This window comes from Bubalus bubalis, chromosome 2 (genome assembly GCF_019923935.1).
Source record: "Bubalus bubalis isolate 160015118507 breed Murrah chromosome 2, NDDB_SH_1, whole genome shotgun sequence".
NCBI classification, from domain to species: Eukaryota; Metazoa; Chordata; class Mammalia; order Artiodactyla; family Bovidae; genus Bubalus; species Bubalus bubalis.
In genome coordinates this window covers 132,102,193-132,125,415 of record NC_059158.1, presented here as the reverse complement: position 1 = coordinate 132,125,415, position 23,223 = coordinate 132,102,193, and the positions used below count along the sequence as shown (strand labels likewise).

Below are 23,223 nucleotides of genomic sequence, written 5' to 3'. Positions count from 1 at the left end.
CTTTTTCACTAAGTTTCTCCCAGCTGTCAAGTCAAATGCAAACAGCAATTGATTATTATTAAGCAACATTTAAGTAATTCAAACAAAAACTGAGAGGGAAAAAAGTGACTGCAAGTGGGAGAGCTCCTTTAGTCAAGCAAAGTGTTCCCTCCTTCAAGTTCATGCAGCCCCGAGTTCCTAAGGCATGCTACTTTGCTCAGCAGGTCTGGGCCTGACTCTCCTCTTCCCTCTGCCCTCCTAGGCTACCTCCAGGTGCCTGAAGTGCCCTGAAAACTGGATTGACTGTTCAAGTCACACTGAACCAATATACACCCCAATCCTACCTTCCAGAACTGGGTTGGACTGTAAAAGCTGTTCCTTGACTTGATTAACTTCTGCTCCTTTTCCACAAACAGCTGCCACGTAGGACATAACAAGCTTGCTGGCCTCTGTGGATGAAAACAAGCCATGTTAATAAAATAAGCCGATAAACTTTTTTTTTAATTTTGGGGTGAAGAGATCTGGGCGAGAATATGCACTAATAGTGTTTTCAAAAGCCTGCACTTCCTGGGAGCAAAGAATGTTTTGGAAACCTTTTAAAATATTCATGCTTTCTATTCGGATATATCACTGATTTAGATGTAACAGGAACTGTGCTTAAGGGTTATCACTGAGTTGCTAAAAAATTGGCTGAGTAAACACAGCCAACAAGATCTCAGGACTATCTTAAAGTAATTGTTTCTTAAAAAACTTAAAATAGAGCTACCACATATAATCCAGCAATTCCAGTCCTGGGCATATACCCAGAAAAAAACCATAATTCACACTGCTGCTGCTGCTGCTGCTGCTGCTGCTAAGTCGTTTCAGTCGTGTCCGACTGACTCTGTGCGACCCCATAGACGGCAGCCCCCCAGGTTCCCCCGTCCCTGGGATTCTCCAGGCAAGAACACTGGAGTGGGCTGCCATTTCCCCTTCCAATGCATGAAAGTGAAAAGGGAAAGTGAAGTCACTCAGTCGTGTCTGACTCCAGCGACCCCATGGACTGCAGCCCACCAGGCTCCTCCGTCCATGGGACTGTCCAGGCAAAAGTACAGATAAACAACAAGGACCTATGGTATAGCACAGGGTACTATATTCAATATTTTATAATAACCTATATGGGAAAAAAAATCTTAAAAAGAATTGTGTGTGTATAAATATATACATATAACTAAATCACTTTGCTATATTCCTGAAACACATTGTAAATCAAGTATACCTCAATAAAAAATTAATTTTTAAAAGCAATTGTTTATATACAATTACTATATTATACATAGGTGATTCAAATCAAAATGAACTTGATAACCTGGGTGTCTTTACCAAATGTATTTTTGAGGTTTAAAAGAACTGCCTCTCTTCAAAAATACTTTCTAAATCAAATTGGCCTGCTTACAATCAGACTAATTACTCTTCAAATCAATTAAAAATCTAAGCAGCTAATCTTAAGGATTTGAATACAAGAAATACAGACTTTCCAGGGAACCTTTTAGTTACTTTCATAGACTTCACTAGTAGAAAGTTCTCTGCTAAAAAACGCAGGCCACCAGAGGCATACAAAGAACTCTTTGCTCAAACTGGTGCTTTTTTTGCATGAGTGCTCAGTTGTGTCCCACTCTTTGTGACCCCATGGACTGTAGCCCACCCAGGCTCCTCTGTCCAAGGAATTCTCCAGGCAAGAAATTGGAGTGGGTTGCCATTTCCTCCTCTAGAGGATCTTCCTAATCCAGGGATCAAACCCACATCTCCTGCATCTCCTACAATGGCAGGCAGATTCTTTCTCACTGAGCCACGTGGGAAGCCCAGCTGAAACTGGTAAGGTGGACCAAATCTGGTTTTATCCTTCCCCAATCAGTACATGTCTCTTCACAGCATCTACTTCCAAAAAACTGATCCTTTTCATATTATTCCAAGGAATGGAAATAGATGTAAAGGGAAAATGAAGTCCAAAGTCAAATTAATTTGGGGCACAGTGAGTTAGGTTAAGTGAAACAGGTTTCCTTATTACATGGCTTCTTAGAGGAGCATGTGCATTGGGGAAGTCTGGAAAAAGATTAAGAACGCACCATTTCCCAAATTTATTTGCTATCGAATTTCTTTCGAACTATCCCAGTTCTAATGTTCCATAAATCAGGATCTGGTAAACACTCAACCAGTAAATGTCAGCAAAATAACACAAGGACCCACATTTGGGCAGTCAAGAAGAAAAACCTATCTCCCCAAATCTTACTTTCTTGCAAGTTCTTTGCTCTGGTGCCACTGTTGGAGGGCAGGAGAGCCTTCCCCAGGTGTGAGTGGCAGGACCCCTACCTATGGGTGTAAGGGGATCAATCTCATGAGGACATATACAGGTAACTTCCAGCCCATTTCCCACATCTTCATGTGAAGAAATGAATGACTGGAATATGACCTTGGGTGCATTCGCCAACACGTGCTTCAGGGCCTACACACAAACCCAAAGCATCATCTAGTAACAGGAGCCACAGAGCACCAGGAATCCACGCAGGTCCCACAGAGTCCTCAAGGGAGTGCTAGCAGATACAGTGCTGAGGAAGCAGACAATCTCAATGGAGCCCTGAGGACGGTGGTGGGAGGCGGGGTACTTCTTCAATGGTTGGAATTAATGCTGCCTCCAATTTGTGTAACGAGAACGAGTCCAAACAGGTTCTCTGGTGGTCTGTGATGGGTGATTTCTGCTGTCTCCTCTTAAAGACTGTAAATGAGAACTATCAGTCTTGTATTTTTGCAATACCCTCCTTCCAGAGGGCACTGTCCCTTAACACATCCTCCATCCTGTCTAGTTCCTGAACCACATTTCCCATTGCGCTCAAGGTTTAACTGTGTAAAGGCAAGTGAACCGTATGGACACACTTTTGTTGCTCCATCAGGGCAACCTGGCCTCAGTCATGGACAAAAGTTTATATTATTACCTTTCATTTCACTTTTGGGTGCCACATTTCCCTATGCCCACCAGTCCACACTGGAACTCTTCTTCTGTCACTTTGAAATACTTTGTTTCTAGGCTCTCTGGCTTTCAAAGTCAGGTGAGACAGCCCTCCCAGCAAACTCCTGACGTCCTGTGCTATCTGATCTCCCAACTGTGGGCCAACTCTCCTGAATCACCCACGCATTCCAACCTTATGGTGTGGCCTCTTAAACCATTCACCTCCAGGCTTGCTTTCTCATCATCCTGCTTTCTCAACAGCATTCTTTGCTCCCCATCCCCACCTACACTCTCACATGTATTATCTATACTCTTCCTGACTTGAATTTCCGGCCCTCTACTCATTATTCTACTAGAAGAATGGAAGCATTTACAGGTAAAAGAACTGTTCCAGGTAGTGGTAAACACACACACACACACACACACACACACACACACTTCAGATGGAAAGGTAGGTTTTCTTTTAGGTAAACTAACAAGAAATATTAAAAGTCCAGGCCAGGCTATTTTGCTTATTTCAGTGATTATGGACCTCACTGCAGCAAAACCTCAAACCTCAGTTACATGGCTACACCCAGTTCTCTGAAAATCCTGTTCGAGTCCAGGATTGACACCAGGGACAAACTGCTGTGTGTGTGTGTGCATGCATGCGTGTGTGTGTGTGCCCATGTGTGTGGGAGCAGAGGGAGGAAGGGACATCAACCAAGAATGAGAACTCTTTGGTAGCTGGAAGAACTGATTTGACCTCCCAGAGATCTTTTAATGGCCTGAACGAAATAGTATCAAATTCTCTTGGGGTGAAATCTATTTTAAAAAGGCACCAGTAGCAGATTTTTTGGAATTTGGATTGGACTGACATCATATGGCTGTTAAAACTGTATGTAAACCCACAATATCTACTGAGATATCATGATGAGGTTAACTTAAGTTGAAATTAGGAATCAGTTTTATTAATTTTAAAATCTATTTAAGTAATTCAAATATAATTTTTTAATATACTTCCAAGATCCTTCTAAGTTGTTAACAAGTTTCTATGTTCAGATTCTCAACTATCTTCAGTAATTCTACTACTGGGCTCATTTTAATAAATCATTTTTGGAAGCTGGGATTAACGGTAATTTCCTCCAAATAAAGCCTCATTGTCTAAAAGAGACTACTCTTATTATTTTTTTCCTGACATAATACTTGATCTTTAACTCCAGTAGTTCACAAGAGAGTCGACTACTTTAGAGAAAATAAGTAAACCTGTAGGACAAGTGGCAAGGTCCAAGGTAGTTTAGAGACTGTGTTCATTATATTTCGCCATGCTGGAAACAAGAAATAATAGCTATCTCATGAGACTTTCTGCTTCATTTCCTTTGGCTCTTCTATGCTAAAGTTCAAATAAATTTAGATCTTTATTCAAATATTTAGATATTTATCTAAATCAAAACTTTATGTAATCACGTCTACAAATGAAAAATATTACATTTCTGAGGAGAATCAAGAATTAAATTATCATCCTCCTCGATACTACGAAGCCCAATTTTTGAAACATGTTAACTGTCACCGGAACCAACTAAGCATGACCTCGGCAACCACAACATAAAACAGTAAGCCTTTTCCAAGATTATACTTTTGAGTAAAATGAATGCATTAATCCACTAATCATACTCTCAGTGACAATGTCTTGCATGTTTGCTGTAAAAATATAAAAGGGTTCTATTTAGGACAAAAAAAAAAGGGTATTCTTAATTATGTACTAGCCATTCAGGTATGACCTAAATCAAATCCCTTATGATTATATAGTGGAAGTGAGAAATAGATTTAAGGGCCTAGATCTGATAGACAGAGTGTCTGATGAACTATGGAATGAGGTTCGTGACATTGTACAGGAGACAGGGATCAAGACCATCCCCATGGAAAAGAAATGCAAAAAAGCAAAATAGCTGTGAAAAGAAGAGAAGTGAAAAGCAAAGGAGAAAAGGAAAGATATAAGCATCTGAATGCAGAGTTCCAAAGAATAGCAACAAGAGAAAAGAAAGCCTTCCTCAGGGACCAATGCAAAGAAATAGAGGAAAACAATAGAATGGAAAAGACTAGAGATCTCTTCAAGAAAATCAGAGATACCAAGGGAACATTTCAGGCAAAGATGGGCTCAATAAAGGACAGAAATGGTATGGACCTCACAAAAGCAGGAGATATTAAGAAGAGGTGGCAAGAATACACAGAAGAACTGTACAAAAAAGATCTTCACAACCCAGATAATCATGATGGTGTGATCACTGACCTAGAGCCAGACATCCTGGAATGTGAAGTCAAGTGAGCCTTAGAAAGCATCAGTACGAACAAAGCTAGTGGAGGTGAGCTATTTCAGTTGAGCTATTTCAAATCCTGAAAGATGATGCTGTGAAAGTGCTGCACTCAATATGCCAGCAAATTTGGAAAACTCAGCAGTGGCCACAGGACTGGAAAAGGTCAGTTTTCATTCCAATCCCAAAGAAAGGCAACGCCAAAGAATGCTCAAACTACCGCACAACTGCACTCATCTCACATGCTAGTAAAGTAATGCTCAAAATTCTCCAAGCCAGGCTTCAGCAATATGTGAACCACGAAAATCCTGATATTCAAGCTGGTTTTAGAAAAGGCAGAGGAACCAGAGATCAAATTGCCAATATCCGCTGGATCATGGAAAAAGCAAGAGAGTTCCAGAAAAACATCTATTTCTGCTTTATTGACTATGCCAAAGCCTTTGACTGTGTGGATCACAATAAACTGCGGAAAATTTTGAAAGAGATGGGAATACCAGACCACCTGACCTGCCTCTTGAGAAATCTGTATGCAGGTCAGGAAGCAACAGTTAGAACTGGACATGGAACAACAGACTGGTTCCAAATAGGAAAAGGAGTACGTCAAGGCTGTATATTATCACCCTGCTTATTTAACTTATATGCAGAGTACATCATGAGAAACGCTGGACTGGATGAAGCACAAGCAGGAATCAAGATTGCCGGGAGAGATATCAATAACCTCAGATATACAGATGACACTAGCCTTATGGCAGAAAGTGAAGAGGAACTCAAAAGCCTCTTGATGAAAGTGCAAGTAGAGAGTGAAAAAGTTGGCTTAAAGCTCAACATTCAGAAAACGAAGATCATGGCATCCGATCCCATTACTTCATGGGAAATAGATAGGGAAACAGTGGAAACAGTAGCTGACTTTATTTTTTTGGGCTCCAATATCACCGCAGATGGTGACTGCAGCCATGAAATTAAAGACTCTTACTCCTTGGAAGGAAAGTTATGACCAACCTATATAGCATATTGAAAAGTAGAGACATTACTTTGCCAACAAAGTTCCATCTAGTCAAGGCTATGGTTTTTCCTGTGGTCATGTATGCATGGGAGAGTTGGACTATGAAGAAGGCTGAGTGCCGAAGAATTGATGCTTTTGAACTGTGGTGTTGGAGAAGACTCTTGAGAGTCCCTTAGACTGCAAGGACATCCAACCAGTCCATTCTGAAGGAGATCAGCCCTGGGATTTCTTTGGAAGGAATGATGCTAAAGCTGAAACTCCAGTACTTTGGCCACGTCATGCGAAGAGTTGACTCATTGGAAAAGACTCTGATGCTGGGAGGGATTGGGGGCAGGAGGAGAAGGGGACGACAGAGGATGAGATGGCTGGATGGCATCACTGACTCAATGGACCTGAGTCTGAGTGAACTCCGGGAATTGGTGATGGACAGCGAGGCCTGGCGTGCTGCGATTCATGGGGTCACAAAGAGTTGGACATGACTGAATGACTGAATTGAACTGAACTGAACTGAATGTGTACTCATAGTTCTGAAAAGCACTGCTGTTCTAGATATAAGAACATTGACATTTAAAATTAGCAAAACATAACAGCACTGCTTACAACTGATTCTAGTTCATCATTTTCTCTAACTCATAGATACTTTACATGTGTAGATTTATGTACACATACACATTTGAACGTAAATTAAATTTTAAAATGTACTGAGTCAGACAAATAAAATATGAAGTCTTCGATGTCAAAATATCTTCTCACCAGAGAATAGCAGAACATTGAACGTTATCCAGACAATGTACACTAATGGACAAATGTCCTATAACAAAACATTTCTAGATCAAAATATCTAGATCAGAATTCATTTCTACAAAGAATGGAAATGGGTTATAGGTGACACCTTATGATTCTAGAAATTCTTACTTGTTAAGGTAATAATGATAACTAATTCAACTCTGTATACTCTGATACCTTGCACTGTGTTGTGAATAGTATCTATTGTATGTCATTGTAGAATTACATAATATGTAATCATGTTGTTTAGAACTAAGTCATGTCCAACTCATTTGCAACCCCATGGACTGTTGCCTGCCAGGCTCCTCTGTCCATGGGATTTCCCAGGCAAGGATTTGAGAGTGGGTTGGCCATTTCTTCCCCCAGAGGCTCTTTCTGACCCAGGGATCTGATCTAACGCATGTCTCCTGCGGCTCCTGCAACGGCAGGCAGATTCTTTACCACTGAGCCACCTGGGAAGCCCAACAGGTAATCATATAAATTCATATATAATAATATTTTTATGTAAGAAAACATTGCAAAATAGCTATAGGTGCTTGATAAACAGAAAACAATGAGATTTGCAACCATGACGACAAAAGGATGGGAATCTCATTATAGTATTAGTCACTCAGTCACATCCAACTCTTTGCAACTCCATGTACTATAGCCTATGAGGCTCCCCTGTCCATGGGATTCTTCAGGCAAGCACACTGGTGGTGGTGGTAGTTTACTGGTGGTGGTGGTAGTTTAGTCGCTAAGTCATGTCCAACTCTTGTGACCCCATGGACTGTAGCCTGCAAGGCTCCTCTGGCCATGGGATTCTCCAGGCAAGAATACTGGAGTGGGTTGCCATTTCCTTCTCCAGAGGATCTTCCTGACCCAGGAACTGAACCTGGGTCTCCTGAATTGCAGGTAGATTCTTTGACCAACTGATCTACAATTCAATCCCAAAGAAAGGCAATGCCAAAGAATGCTCAAACTACTGCACAATTGCACTCCTCTCACACGCTAGTTAAGTAATGCTCAAAATTCTCCAAGCCAGGCTTCAGCAATATGTGAACCATAAACTTCCTGATGTTCAAGCTGGTTTTAAAAAAGGCAGAGGAACCAGAGATCAAATTGTCAATATCCGATGGATCATGAAAAAACAAGAGAGTTCCAGAAAAACATCTATTTCTGCTTTATTGACTATGCCAAAGCTTTTGACTGTGTGGATCACAATAAACTGTGGAAAATTCTGAAAGAGATGGGAATACCAGACCACCTGACCTGCCTCTTGAGAAACCTGTATGCAGGTCAGGAAGCAACAGTTAGAACTGGATATGGAACAACAGACTGGTTCCAAATAGGAAAAGGAGTTTGTCAAGGCTGTATATTGTCACTCTGTTTATTTAACTTATATGCAGAGTACATCATGAGAAACGCTGGACTGGAAGAAACACAAGCTGGAATCAAGATTGCCGGGAGAAATATCAATAACCTCAGGTATGCAGATGACACCACCCTTATGGAAGAAAGTGAAGAAGAACTAAAGGGCCTCTTGATGAAAATGAAAGAGGAGAGTGAAAAAGTTGGCTTAAAGCTCAACATTCAGAAAACTAAGTTCATGGCATCCGGTCCCATCACTTCATGGCAAATAGATAGGGTAACAGCGGAAACAGTAGCTGACTTTATTTTTCTGGGCTCCAAAATCACTGCAGATGGTGACTGCAGCCATGAAATTAAAAGACACTTACTCCTTGGAAGGAAAGTTATGACCAACCTAGAGAGCATGTTAAAAAGCAGAGATATTACTTTGCCAACAAAGGTCCGTCTAGTCAAGGCTATGGTTTTTCCAATGGTCATGTGTGGATGTGAGAGTTGGACTACAAAGAAAGCTGAGTGTGAAGAATTGATGCTTTTGAACTGTGCTGTTGGAGAAAACTTTTGAGATTCCCTTGGACTGCAAGGAGATCCAACCAGTCCATCCTAAAGGAGATCGGTCCTGGGTGTTCATTGGAAGGACTGATGTTGAAGCTGAAACTCCAATACTTTGGCCACCTCATGCGAAGAGCTGATTCATTGGAAAAGACCCCGATTCTGGGAAAGACTGAGGGCAGGAGGAGAAGGGGATGACAGAGGATGAGATGGTTGGGTGGCATCACCGACTCAATGGACACGGGTTTGGGTGGACTCCGGGTGTTGGTGATGGACAGGCAGGCCTGGCGTGCTGCGGTTCATGGGGTTGCAAAGAGTCGGACACAACTGAGCAACTGAACTGAACTGAACTACAAGGGAAGACCCATACATGTAAATGAGCAGGCTCCACATGGATTCAGTCACTGTGTCAGGGAAGAAAGGTATGAACATAAGCAAGGCTTATTCTGAGGATCTTTTTTTTTTCAGAACTAATAAATTTATCCAGGAGTTAACAAGTACCCAAGCATGCATTAACAGATAGCTAGGTTGGCCAAAAAAATTCATTTGTTTTTTTTCAATAACATCTTATGGAACCCAATATAAGTATCATCGTATGTCACATACACATCATATAAACCCTGTTACATATGTCACATAGCATAGAGATATCCATACACTTATACACCCAATACTGATACATTTATCTACTTACACACCTCTCTATTTCCTTGGCTAAAGCACCCAAGGTTTTCTAGGGACTGAACAGGTCTGGTAGTTCAGTGACCGAAAGAGTATGACTGCCTAAATCAAGCAAGCCATGTTTGTAAACAGTGAAACAAGGACTCTGCAACATAGAAGAACAGCCTTTTTAGTAGCCGAGTCTGCAGTGCTACAAAATAACCCAGCTGCAGCACATCCAAACTGGCCAGACAGGCAGCTGTGAACTGCCCCAATCAAAAGCAAGGGTCTTGCAATGAAAAACACTGCCTCTGCTCCAAGAGGAATCGTGACTGGAAATGTTTGTACTGAAACACAATTAAAAAGAAGCTGCGTTGCCTCTGAAAGTTGGCCACAAAATCTCTGATAATTCATATAAAACACACGAGTCATGAAAGACCTCGCTCACATGAGGAAGAAAGAAAACCTAGCTCAGGGCATTTTGGCCTTGAGCTTGCGTAGCTCTTTTGTGTCCATGTGGAGATAGCCAGCATTGTAAAACGCTCGTGGATGTTTAGGCTACAAAAAGTCAGTCACATCTCTGTTGCGACCAAGTCAGAAAACTATCACAGATACAAAGCAGTGCAAGGTCATCTGGGGTTCAGAACCAAGGGTCTTAACGAGCAGGGCAGGCTTCACAACTCTTGTAGCAGATGACTGCAGAGTTCCTAGAAACTGATGTAACTGTAAAATTAGAAGCCAAATAATTTATAAAGCTTTCTTATATCAGGATCATCTTCTCAGGCCCACAGTTTACTCTGATGTCCTTGGAAAAATGCAGTTATGATGGTTCCCTCATGTTCTGCCTCCCTGCCCCCATCAGTGCTTGAATGGCTCTCCACAAACTATTTGTATTCCTGATAGTGGATTGTGAGTTCACTGCCTAGAAATAGTTGGGCACTTTTATGAGGCATGATGAATTTTTTATTTAGCACAGCAGTAATGAATTAAATAGGACCCCAAAGGATTCAGAGTTTACACCTCTCCCTGGGAGCTCTCATTATACGACCCTACAGTGTAAGAGTGTCTCCAATGTTTAAGACCAATAACATCATCATCTGCCAAGAGAGGTTTACAACCTCATTAAGTTAATTACTTCTTATAAAATGAGCCCTCTGATACTGCATGATGGTTCTGTATATGCTATTAAGTAAAAACTCTCACTGAAAAGAGATACTGTATAAGTACAGAGCACATTCCAGGCCCTCAATAAATGTTAGCTCTCTTCTTCTTTCATTCATTAGGTGATATAAAAATGCTACTAACTACATGTACTCAAAAAAATTTTGGTGAATAAGATAACGTGACATTCAAAAAATGGCCTGGCATTCCTCTTCCCCACAAAACTGAGATTAAACCCCCTCTAGAAAAGCCTCACACACTGTGCTACAATCCCTGTATTATTTTCCATCATTTCAACCTTTACTCAAAACTATAACCTAATGACAATCAAAACCTTAATGCAATTTGAAACAATTTCTGTGTCACTACTTTCAAAAGGAAAGAAAAGTGGAAAAAGATGGGAATAAGTAAGTAAAACACTAACTGTCTCTATGGAGATGGAGAGGCAGGAGACGCTTTTGGAATCTATAAGTGAAAGGAAGGGCTAAGCAGTCACCAAAGAGTATAGCTGAGTGGATCTTTACAAACAGAGCTCTTAGGAATAGTGCCCACCACCCAGCACCAGGAGTTCAATGTGATGGATAAGTGAAGCCTCACCAGATCTAGGAAGCACAGTAGCTCAAAAACAACACAAATGTTCCAAGTGACTTTTGGACAGCGCTACTCAAAGTATGGTTCAAGGACCAGCACTACTCAAAAGCTGATCTGTCCACGAACAGCTATTGGTCTGTCTACACATGAGAACAGACTTTGAGAGAAGTTTTTGCAGCAATCTGGTACCTTGTCTGTTGAAACTAAAACTGTAAGTTGGGAACCTTTCTATGTCTTCTTCGATTTCTTCTGGTATTTATTGATCAGCAACAGTTTGGGCGAGTGAAGAAGCTGGTGCTTCCCAGTGGAAGGTTTGACAATATGACTAAAGGTGGTACCCTCCTTCAACCTCCCACGGGAAGCAGCGCCTGTAAACAAAGCTTTCCAGCAGAGGAGGTGGCAATGACCCTGTGAAGCAGGTGTCCATTCTTCAGCTTATGAGAGGGTAAAGGAGGGCGAGAAGGACTAAATCTAGGGAAGACGATAAGATCTCAAGCAGTGAATGGGACACTGAAACCAAGAGGACAAGTTATCAAGTAGAAAAATGTCAAGAGAAGAGAAAAATATAGAAAAGAAGAATGAACTCGATGTGCCACTAGATTTCCACTAGAGGAATAAGGTGTTTCTGTTTTTCACAGAAAGAATGAATGTCCACCCCATGAAACAGTAACAGCAACCTCTACTCCCTCTCTCAATAAGGAAGGGACACAAGCCCAACCAGGAAACAGAATTCTGCACCAGGAGGAAGCAGGTGGTTTACAACTCTCTGAGAAGGAGGAGGTCATATACTAACATGGCTCATGAGGGGATATATGTTCCAGAGGAGATGAAGAGCTGGCCCACGCCAATCAAACCAGTGACCACAATCCACTTCTGATGACTCACGTAGTAACAAACTGAAATAATCAGATACTCAAAAAATTATAAAAACATGATGAAGAATGAGTAAAAATCTAAAAGAAAATTAATAGGCTTAGGAATATTTTCATCTCTTCCTCCTTTATGCCTTAAAAAGGAAACAAATGTGAAATGAATAGGCTGGTAGATACCATCAAAATGACTGGGGTGGGGATAGGTGACATGAGACATCATCACCACCAATGACTCTGTCAAGGGACGCAGCTTTTAACTGGCCTTGCCACCACTTTCACTGCCCAACCTGGAAACAAACAAGAAGTGGTACTGCTTTTAAGAATTAAATTCTGTTTCACAATGAAAGAAAGGTTAGTGGCAGTGAAAGAGCAAAAACTTTCTCCCAAGATATCAATTCCTCCTAAAGTTCTTACTGGGAAGAAGGAATCCTAAATAGTGAAAGATTTCACAAATTTCTGAGTGAACAGAGGTAAGAGCCCATACCCAGAGTTCAAATGAATGATCTAAAAAAGGGTGGGAAACTCAATATAATGACTCTTTACAATATATACTGACAACACACAGCGAAAAGCAAACCCTTCAATGAATAGTAACGTGAGCTGCCATTGGGGTAGGGGAAACAATGAGGGGAAGATACAGAAGCAGGTAGGGGCTAGGTCAAGCAGAATCTTCTGGGTTAGGCTTATATTTTAGCGCAATAAAAACTATTTCGTGCAATGAAAACTTTATATTAAAAAAATACCTTGAGGCAACAAAAATGGAAAAATACACTAAAACTGATGAGATACAGCAAAAGTAGTTCCAAGAGGAAATTTTATAGCTATAAATGCATACATCAAGAGTAAAGAAATATCTCAAATAAACAACCTAATATTACACCTCAAAAAAGTAGAAAAGTAAGAACTAAGCCCAACCTTAGCAGAAGATACAGTTTTTTGAGGAAACAATAAAGATTAGAGCATAAATAAAATAGAGAACAGGAAAGCAACAGAAAATTGAGTTGGTTCTTCAAAAAAATAAACCAAATTGGCAAAACTTTATCTAGACTAACCAAGGAAAAAAAGAGAGTTCAAATAAATAAAATTATAAATGAAAGAGGTATCAACAAATACCACAAAAATAAAGGATCATAAGAGACTACTCTGGACAGTCATATGCCAACAAATTAGACAACCTAGAAGAAATGGACAAGTTTCTAGAATTATGACTAGAAAATCTGAAGAGACCAATTACTATTAGGGAGAGTGAATCAGTAATCAAAAACCCCAAAATAAAAACACCAGAACTGTCTCAAACTCTTGTAAAACAAAGAAGAGGTAACACTTCCAAACTCATTTTAGCAGGCCAACATTACCCTGATACCAAAGTCAGATAAGGATACTACAAGGAAAGAAAACTACAGGTCAATATCCTTGATAAATGTAAATGTCAAATCCTCAGTAAAATACTAGCAAACTGAATTCAACAGGTTCATACACAATGATCAAGTGGGCTTTGTCCTTGGAACGCAAGGATGATCCAACATATGCAAATCAATACACACAATACCTCACAGTTAATACATGTAACACAGCGAATAGAATAAAAGGTTAAGATCATGTGATCATCTCAACAAATCTGGAAAAAGCATGTGACATGAAGTAGAATGAAACTGACAAAACTTAATTACCACTCACAAAAATTAACTCAAACTGGAATTGAAAATTTAAGTGCAAGACCTGCAACTGTGAAACATCTAAAAGGAAACAAAGGAGAAAACTCTTATTAGACACTGGTCTTGGCAATGATTTTTTGGATATGACACACAAAGCACAAACAACATAAGCAAAAATAAACAAATGGGATTACATCAGACCAAAAAGCTTCTGCACAGCAAAAGAAATGATTAACAAAATGGAAGGCAACATACTAAATGGGAGAAAATATCTGTAAATAATATGACCAATTAGGGGTTAATATCCAAAATACATAAACAGTTCATACAACTTAATCCCTCAAAAAACCTAAATAATCTGATTAAAAAGTGAGTAGAAGACCTGAATAGACATTTTCCCAAAGACATACAGAGGGTCAACAGGCATATGAAAAGATACTCAACACCATCAATCACCAGAGAAATTCAAATCAAAACCACAATGAGGTATCACCTCACACCTATCAGAATAGCTAATATATGTATAAAACAAACACATACACACAAAACCTAAGTGTTGGAGAGGATGTGGAGAAAAGGGAATCCTTGTGCCACTATTGGTGGGAATGTAAATTGGTACAGCCACTATGGAAAATAGTATGGAGGTTCCTGAAAAATTAAAAAAAAAAAACAGGACTACCGTATGATTCAGCAAAACCACTTCTGGGTATATATCCAAAGTAAATAAAATTACTAGGTTGAAGAGATATCTGCACTCCCATGTTCCTTGAAGCATTATTTACAATAGTCAATACATGGAAACAAAGTGTCTGTCTATGGATGAATGAATAAAGAAAATGTGTTGTATATATACAATTGAATATTGTTCAGCTAAAAAAAAAGGGAGGAAATCCTGCCCCTTGTGACAACATGGATGAACTGTGAAGGCATTATACTCACTGAAGTAAGTCAGACAGAGAAAGACAAATACTGTATGATCTTGCTTATACATGGAATCTTAAAAAAAAAAAACCTCATAGAATCAAAGAGTAGATTGTTGGTTTGGGGGAGAAAGGGGAAATGAAGACATGTGGTCAAAAGGTACACACTTTCAGTTATAAGATGAAGTGCTAGGAATCTAATGTATAGCATAGGGTCTAGAGTTAACACTGTATTGTATTCTTACAAGTTGCTAAGAGAGTAGATTTTAAAAGTTCTCACCACATAGACACAAAAGAAGGTAACTCAAAAAAAAAGAAAAAAATTAAACAGGCCAAGGCTTTAATCCAGTTTTCAGTTTTACAGATCATTCTGGTATCTTTCTGCAGGCAAGCATAAGGGGGAAAGAGACCTGTTAGATATTGCTACAAACAGTCCTCAAAGGAAAAAAGGATCGGTGGCTTGCTCTAACTAGAGTCTCCAGGTGGACACAAAGAAAAGGAAGAAAGAGTTTGGCATGAGATGTATTTTAGAGGTAGGGCTGATAGAAAATGGAATTCATGTGGACAATACAGGAAAAGAAAACATCAAGGGTGACTTTAACATCTCTAGCTTGAGAAACTAGGTTGACAGGTGGTCCCATTTATTGAGATCAGGAAGTTTGGGTAGGAGGATGAAATCAAGAGTTCAGTTTGAGGCATGCTTAGTCTGAGATGTCTCTTAGAGACTCACTTAGACATGACAAGCAGGTACTGGATGTGTAAGCTGGGAGACCGGGTAAGAGGAACTGACTGGCATATACAGTTTAGGAGGCAACTGCATAATCTGAGACTCACTGTGACACTCTCTTAACTGATAATACAGATGACTTCAAATAATTAAGCGACTGTCCTGCAGAAGAGCAAGCAGACTTACTTGGTAAGGTTCCAGTCTACTGAGTAAAGAGGAATACAAAGAGGCAGAATTCATCTCTAGGTAAGGAAGAACTTTGTTAGCCAAACCTCTGTGACAAAGCCCATAGGCCACCATACAGAATGGTGAGCCTTCTAACAGACTCTGCTGTTGCTGGGAGGACCCTACAGTAGATGGTCTATATGAGACTATGCTCTCTGTTACCTAAGATTCTCACATGCTGGACTTTCCCCCTCCATTTCTGTCCACCCAGAGCCTAGAACCCGCACAACCAAAAGAAACAGCGCACTGTGTGTTCAAAGGCTCTAGGAAGGGAGCTGGACACACTGATCTAATCGTTCTTTCTTCAGCTACTCTAGGGAATAGGGAAGAGGCACTCCTCATGAAAGCACAGATCTAACTAAGGGCTGATGAACAGAATGGATGCAGTCAGGCGACTGAAACATCCACGGGGGATTTTCTTCTTTTGATCTTCAGGAAATCAAAGTTATTAATCTGATAACTAATTAGCCAAGCAAAGTGGAAACATTTAAATCCCACTCTGGCAAACAAGTAAAAATTACCAATTAAAAGAGTCTTATCTATAAAACAAGAACATCTTAGAGATGAAACAGTTATGAAAATATCATCCTCCTCTTTCATGGACTCATCAGTTCCATCAAAGAAACCCACTGACAAAAGCAGTCCTAACCTGTCCAAGTCTGACTGACTCAGACAGCACAGCTCTTCTGAACCTTTTCCAGGTAGCTGGGCACCACCTGTAAAAGCACATTCTCACTCAAGACCATCAATGACACAAATCGTTTTTATTAAAAGCACGAGAAACAAAGCATAATCCCTCCATTTGAGGGGTTGTTTTATGGGGAGGTTGCCAACCTGTCTAAAAATACATACAGAAATCTCAATTCTTCAGGCTTCAGAGGAAGACTTATCTTTTTTTCAAATAGTTTTTTAATATTTACTAGTATTATTTTTTATTTGGCTGCACTGGGTCTTAGTTGCGCCATATGGGATCTTTAGTTGTGACACGTGGGATCAAGTTCCCTGACCAGGGAGCGAACCTGGGCCTCCTGCACTGGAGCTTAGAGTCTTAGCCACTGGGGCACCAGGGAAGACCCAGAGGAAGGCTTCTCTGGAGTGAAATCCAGCATTTCTTGGGGCCTTCCCTCACATTTAAGCAGAGGTAAGCTTGCGGTTGTGGTCTCCCTAAACTCAAATAATTATTCCTTAGGGAAGAGGTAAGACTTTACAGATTCTGGTGTCTTGGAGGAAAGGTCAAAGACCCTGAAGTACTCAGAAACTACACTAGAGGTCTGGAATCCAGGAATTGACTCCCGCATTGGCTGGAACCCCTTTTGATAGGTGCCTGTTCCTTCACGTGAGAGATGAGGCAAGTTCTTCCTGGAAAACACTCCAGGATCTTAACAACTGGCCTTCCTGCAAAGAAGCCCTGTAAGCTTCATGCTAATGAGCCCACTTTGCTTACACCATCCTGTCCACGGTTCACCTTCTTAGAGGAGAAAGGAAGTTGTCAGGTAGTGACCTTACCTGTTTTTCCTGCTCCGCTTTCCCCAGTAATCAGAATACACTGGTCTTTATCTTGATCTCTTAGGGATCTGTATGCTTCATCTGACAGGGCAAAGCTGCAGGGGATAATGGAAAAAAAAAAAAAAAAAGTCCTTACAATTCAGCTCATTATTATTCGTTTACCAGATATAACAGGCTTTTTAAGGGCCACTGATATGTTTCAGATAGAAAACAGAAATATCACATTGTTTTTCTTCAATTTCTTCAAGTAAATAAATAAAGTTATTTATTCTTTGTGGCCCAAGTTATCTTCTCCTATGCATTCCCTATTAACTAAAATGGTATTGATGTACTGTACACCATAAAGATATGCTTTATTTAACCCACATACTATATTTACAGCTTACTTTATTAAAATCTGGGCAACTAAGAGAACCAAGAAAAAAATTTACAACACATGTCCACAACTGGATAATGTTGGTATTTCCAGGATGATACACTGGAGTCTCAAAACACTGAGAAAAAAGTTTTTCAAACGTTAGAAAATGTTATCAAATATTAAATAGCTGATACTACCATCGCAAAACTAAAAACAGAACTACCACCTTCACAAAGAAAACGGTTGAAACTATGAGATCCACCAATGGCAGGTGGTCCTGTAGGTTGCCATGGTTCTTGCCCAGTCTTGGGCTCCATGATGACAAAGGGCCCCCTATCCAGTAAGCTCTCATGTCAACCTTCCCCTCTGCAAAATCAACTAACAAGGTAAATTCTGACCCCCTCTAGCTAACTGAAGAATAATTTTGACAATATGATGTTGTCTTAAAATAGGTAAAGCTGCTCTTCTAATTCATTTATTTTGAGTCTACCTAATGTGAAGAACATGCTAGGAATGCAAAGATAATTAAGATTCAGCCCTTCTCTGATGAGTTTTCAGCCAAAAGTAGAGGAGAGATACAAATAGAGAATAGATAAGTGCAAGGAAAAAGATATATGCAAAACATTGCAGAACCAGACAGGGCCCTCAGTAGGGTGAGGATTGGAGCTGGAGTATCTTAAGGGGTGGAAAAAACAGTCCTAAAGAATTAATGAGCAAGACAAAGGGCTTTGAGGCAAAAACAAAGGCCAAAATATCCTAGAGGTGGGCTAAGGGGTATGAGCAGTTGCATGTTGCTGAAAGGCAAGGCCTGAGGAGAAATGCACTAGAGAGATGAAGTGAAGTTGCTCAGTCATGTCCCATGGACTGTAGCCTACCAGGCTCTTCCATCCATGGAATTTTCCAGGCAAGAGTACTGGAGTGGGTTGCCATTTCCTTCTCCAGAGGATCTTCCTGACCCAGGGATTGAATCCAGGTCTCCCACCTTGCAGGCAAATGCTTTACCATCTGAGCCACCAAGGAAGCCCAGAGAGATGAGCAGACTCCAGATCAGGAGAATGGAGCCACCCAAGGGGACTGTAAACAGAAGAGGGGCAGGACCAGATAGTAACCAGAGAGTAATTGGAGCTAAAACACCAACATTTACCCTGCACCAGCATGGGCCCCAGGCCCTTTGCATTTAAGGATTCTAAGTCTCACAATGAAACCACTATGAATATATTATTCAGTTTAGTTCAGTTCAGTCGCTCAGTTGTGTTCGACTCTTTGCGACCCCATGAATTGCAGCACGCCAGGCCTCCCTGTTCATGACCAACTCCCAGAGTTTCCTCAAACTCATGTCCATCGAGTCGGTGATGCCATCCAGCCATCTCATCCTCTGTCGTCCCCTTCTCCTCCTGCCCCCAATCCCTCCCAGCATCAGAGTCTTTTCCAGTGAGTCAACTCTTCACATGAGGTGCCCAAAGTATTGGAGTTTCAGCTTTAGCATCAGTCCTTCCAAAGAACACCCAGGACTGATCTCCTTTAGAATGGACTGGTTGAATCTCCTTGCAGTCCAAGGGATTCTCAAGAGTCTTCTCCAACACCACAGTTCAGAAGCATCAATTCTTCAATGCTCAGCTTTCTTCACAGTCCAACTCTCACATCCATACATGACCACAGGAAAAAGCATAGCCTTAACTAGACGGACCTTTGTTGGCAAAGTTATGTCTCTGCTTTTGAATATGCTGTCGAGGTTGGTCATAACTTTCCTTCCAAGGAGTAAGAGTCTTTTAATTTCATGGCTGCAGTCACCATCTGCAGTGATTTTGGAGCCCAGAAAAATAAAATCTGACACTGTTTCCACTGTTTCCCCATCTATCTGCCATGAAGTGATGGGACCAGATGCCATGATCTTCGTTTTCTGAATGTTGAACTTTAAGCCAACTTTTTCACACTCCTCTTTCACTTTCATCAAGAGGCTTTTTAGTTCCTCTTCACTTTCTGCCATAAGGGTGGTGTCATCTGCATATCTGAGGTTATTGATATTTCTCCTGGCAATCTTGATTCCAGCTTGTTCTTCTTCCAGCCCAGCGTTTCTCATGATGTACTCTGCATATAAGTTATATAAGCAGGGTGACCATATACAGCCTTGATGTATTCCTTTTCCTATTTGGAACCAGTCTGTTTTTCCATGTCTAGATCTAACTGTTGCTTCCTGACCTGCATATAGGTTTCTCAAGAGGCAGGTCAGGTGCTCTGGTATTCCCATCTCTTTCAGAATTTTCCACAGTTTATTGTGATCCACACAGTCAAAGGCTTTGGCATAGTCAATAAAGCAGAAATAGATGTTTTTCTGGAACTCTCTTGCTTTTTCCATGATCCAACGGATGTTGGCAATTTGATCTCTGGTTCCTCTGCCTTTTCTAAAACCAGCTTAAACATCTGGAAGTTCACGGTTCATGTATTGCTGAAGCCTGGCTTGGGGAATTTTGAGCATTACTTTACTAGCGTGTGAGATGAGTACAATTGTGTGGCAGTTTGAGCATTCTTTGGCATTGCCTTTCTTTGGGATTGGAATGAAAACTGACCTTTTCCAGTCCTGTGGCCACTGCTGAGTTTCCCAAATTTGCTGGCATATTGAGTGCAGCACTTTCACAGCATCATCTTCCAGGATTTGAAATAGCTCAACTAGAATATATTATTACTAATCCTATTTTCAGATGATGAAATCATGGCACAAAGTGAAGACAGAACATGTCAAGGTCACACTGGCAGTATGATGCAGTGGAGCCCAAACTGAGCCCTGCTCTTGACCACTGGCACACACCACCTCTGTGTTCTGGACAGATCACAGGGCCACAAGAGTACACTAAGAGAGATCCATCTGAGGCAAGGAGCCCAGTGAAAGTCTGGGACACTTGGAAGGGTGTCAATTCAGCCTTTCAGTCACAGACTTGGGCTTTTCTTCAGAAAAGTGTGTGCAGCCATTAATATTGACAATGCACTGAACTCCTTCAATCTGCCAGGAGCTGAATCTTATGTGAACAATGTACACTGATCTCTTTCCATCCAGCAGCCCTCCCTCCCTCACTCTCAAACCCCTTCAGCCATCCCCTGAATAAGCAGTGTCCTGCTCACCCCCAAGGATGCTCAGTGGCCTCATCCTTGTCCAGCGTTCCCTGATTTCCCAAGTGAGAAGCAAGGAAGACCCTCTGTGTGATTACATACTGTTGTTGTTGTTGTTTAATTACAAAGTCGTGTCCAACTCTTTGTGACCCTATGCACGGTAGCCTGCCAGGCTCCTCTGGCCAGGGGATTCCCAGGCAAGAATACTGGGGTGGATAGCCATTTCCTTCTCCAGGGGATCTTCCCAACCCAGGGATGGAACCCTTGTCTCCTGCATTAGTAGGTGGATTCTTTACCACTGAGGCACCTGGGAAGCCCCACTGCAACCTGGGACAGTGGAAAAAACAGTGAATGTGGAGGCAGAGGGCATCCTGGATGGACAGGATTCTATGGGCCCCAGACCCACAACTTACCACCTACAGGACCTGGACCAAGTCACTCACCTTGGCTGAACTTTGATTTCTCCAGGTACAAAATAAAGAAATGTAGCCCTGTACTTTAGCTCAGAAAATTAAATCAAACTGTATGAAAGCACCTTAAAAGTGACTAAGTCCTCAAAAAATGTCTAATATCTTTCTGTATTATAATTAGTTATGCAGACATCTTCTTATCCCTTACCAGAGTGTAAGCTCCTGGGGGCACAGCCTTTCTGTGTAATTAATTTTCGTGCATTCCACAGAGCTATAAACATAAGACATTGTCTATACCAAAATATGAATGCATGAATGAGTGGACCTTCTCCAAGTTTTGACAAAGCCCCTAATGGACTGAGCTCCATGAAGCAGGAAACTCGTATCTCCTGTCGCCTTCAGACAGGGAAGGAAAGCTTTACTTGGATTTCTTATTAGCCCCCTCCTCCCTCCCATCCCTCCCACCTCTAGACAATAGTTCAGCAAAGCCAATGTCATCTTCACCACTGGCAAGAAACACAGGAAAGCATGTTACGCCAAATACAAATGAACTCTTCCAATCATATATTGATATATTTGCTGACCTCTTCATGGATTAACACAGGCCTTTCCCCAGGCTCCTAGTACTGCAAGTTAGCTTTATATATTCTACCATCATTAGATCCTAAATGATGCAAAATTACTTCTAACAGGATTAACCACATGTGATTGTGACTGCACACATATATGCATGTGTACACACACACACACAGGCTCAGAAGATCACCAAATGACCCTGACATGGGTTTATTTCCCATCAAAACACCCAGGTGGAACACTCAGTTTCCTCTTGTCTATCTAGACAGAATCGTTAACCGCTGTCCCCCAACCTGGGCTTGATACATCTAGTGGGGAGTATATTTTAAGATAAAGGCTAAAAGGGATGGTTATTCTGTCAGGTTTCTGAAGAGTCAATGATTTCAAACTGCCATGAACATTACCAATTAAAGTACTCACACACTGGGAAAACTGGCCCGGAATACCAGCACACCCACCTCAAGCAGAGCATAATGCCATCTGACTTATTTTGTATAAACACAAGATCTTGACTTCACTTAAAAAAAATAACACAGGGGGGCCAGGACACCAGCTCCCCTCCCAACCATACTCTCTTTCTCTCTGGCAATGTTCAATCTTACTCTCTCTGGCAACGTTAGCACGTACCCATCACCACAGCCAACATTTGTAACTAAACTGAAACCACATGCCAGTCTTCCCAACCACTCTATAATTAAGGAACCTAAATAAATCTTTAGAGCAGTTTTTACTTAAAAACAGTTGTGACCCATATGCTTCACATTATTTTGTGAGCATGTCAGCATTGTGATTTACCACACACAAAAATGAATGGTTTACTGCACTATAATGATGATAACTTAAGGGGCAAACACGGTCTTCATTGCACCACATCAAGAGCAGGGCTTCATCTATTTCTTCTGTCCTCTACTTGAGCTCTAAGAATAGCGACAGCCTGACGTTTGAATGCAAGTCCCCCCTTCATTTCCAGATCAGCTAAACGGCTGTTCATTGAGAGTCAACCTTCCATCAACATCAAGCATGTTTGCTGCACATTTGCAAACAGTTGTCTCTATCATTTATAGGTTTTGGAAGCTAGATTTGGGGCTCATCTATCATGTTCTGTCAGAGCAGAAGATTGAGTTGCATGTTCAAAATTATCTAGCCAGTATTTATATTCTTTCACTATTTTATTTCTGTTCAGAATGGGAATCTCTGCTGTGGTCCAGCTTTGTGGGCATCAGGGCGTCCCTGCCCAAAACTCCAAGCTCCTCACCCTATCATTTTCTTTCTACGTTTCCTTCACCTATGTCAGGGAGCAGAAAAGATGGTGTGACACCAAATATACACCCACCACCACCTAAAGCTTATGTTCTCCTGAAGTGAAGGTCGCTCAGTCACGTCTGACTCTTTGTGACCCCATGGACTGTAGCCCACCAGACTCCTCTGTCCATGGAATTCTCCAGGAGTGGGGAGCTGTTCCCTTCTCCAGCAGACCTTCCCAACCCAGGGATTGAACCGGGGTCTCCTGCATTGC

At 41.2% G+C, this 23,223-nt stretch overlaps 1 protein-coding gene across 7 annotated transcripts in view; it reads right to left on the bottom strand.

The window, feature by feature from the left end:
• The window catches only part of MYO1B (myosin IB), a 201,828-nt gene that overhangs the window by 85,572 nt on the left and 93,033 nt on the right, over positions 1-23,223 (bottom strand). For all 7 annotated transcript variants that reach the window (XM_006069448.4, XM_044936636.2, XM_044936637.2 and 4 more), the window contains 2 exons: positions 17,259-17,353; positions 324-428 (listed from right to left, as the gene is read on the bottom strand). In XM_006069448.4, coding sequence (XP_006069510.1) covers positions 324-428; positions 17,259-17,353 — 200 coding nt within the window. The remainder of the gene's footprint in view (positions 1-323; positions 429-17,258; positions 17,354-23,223) is intronic.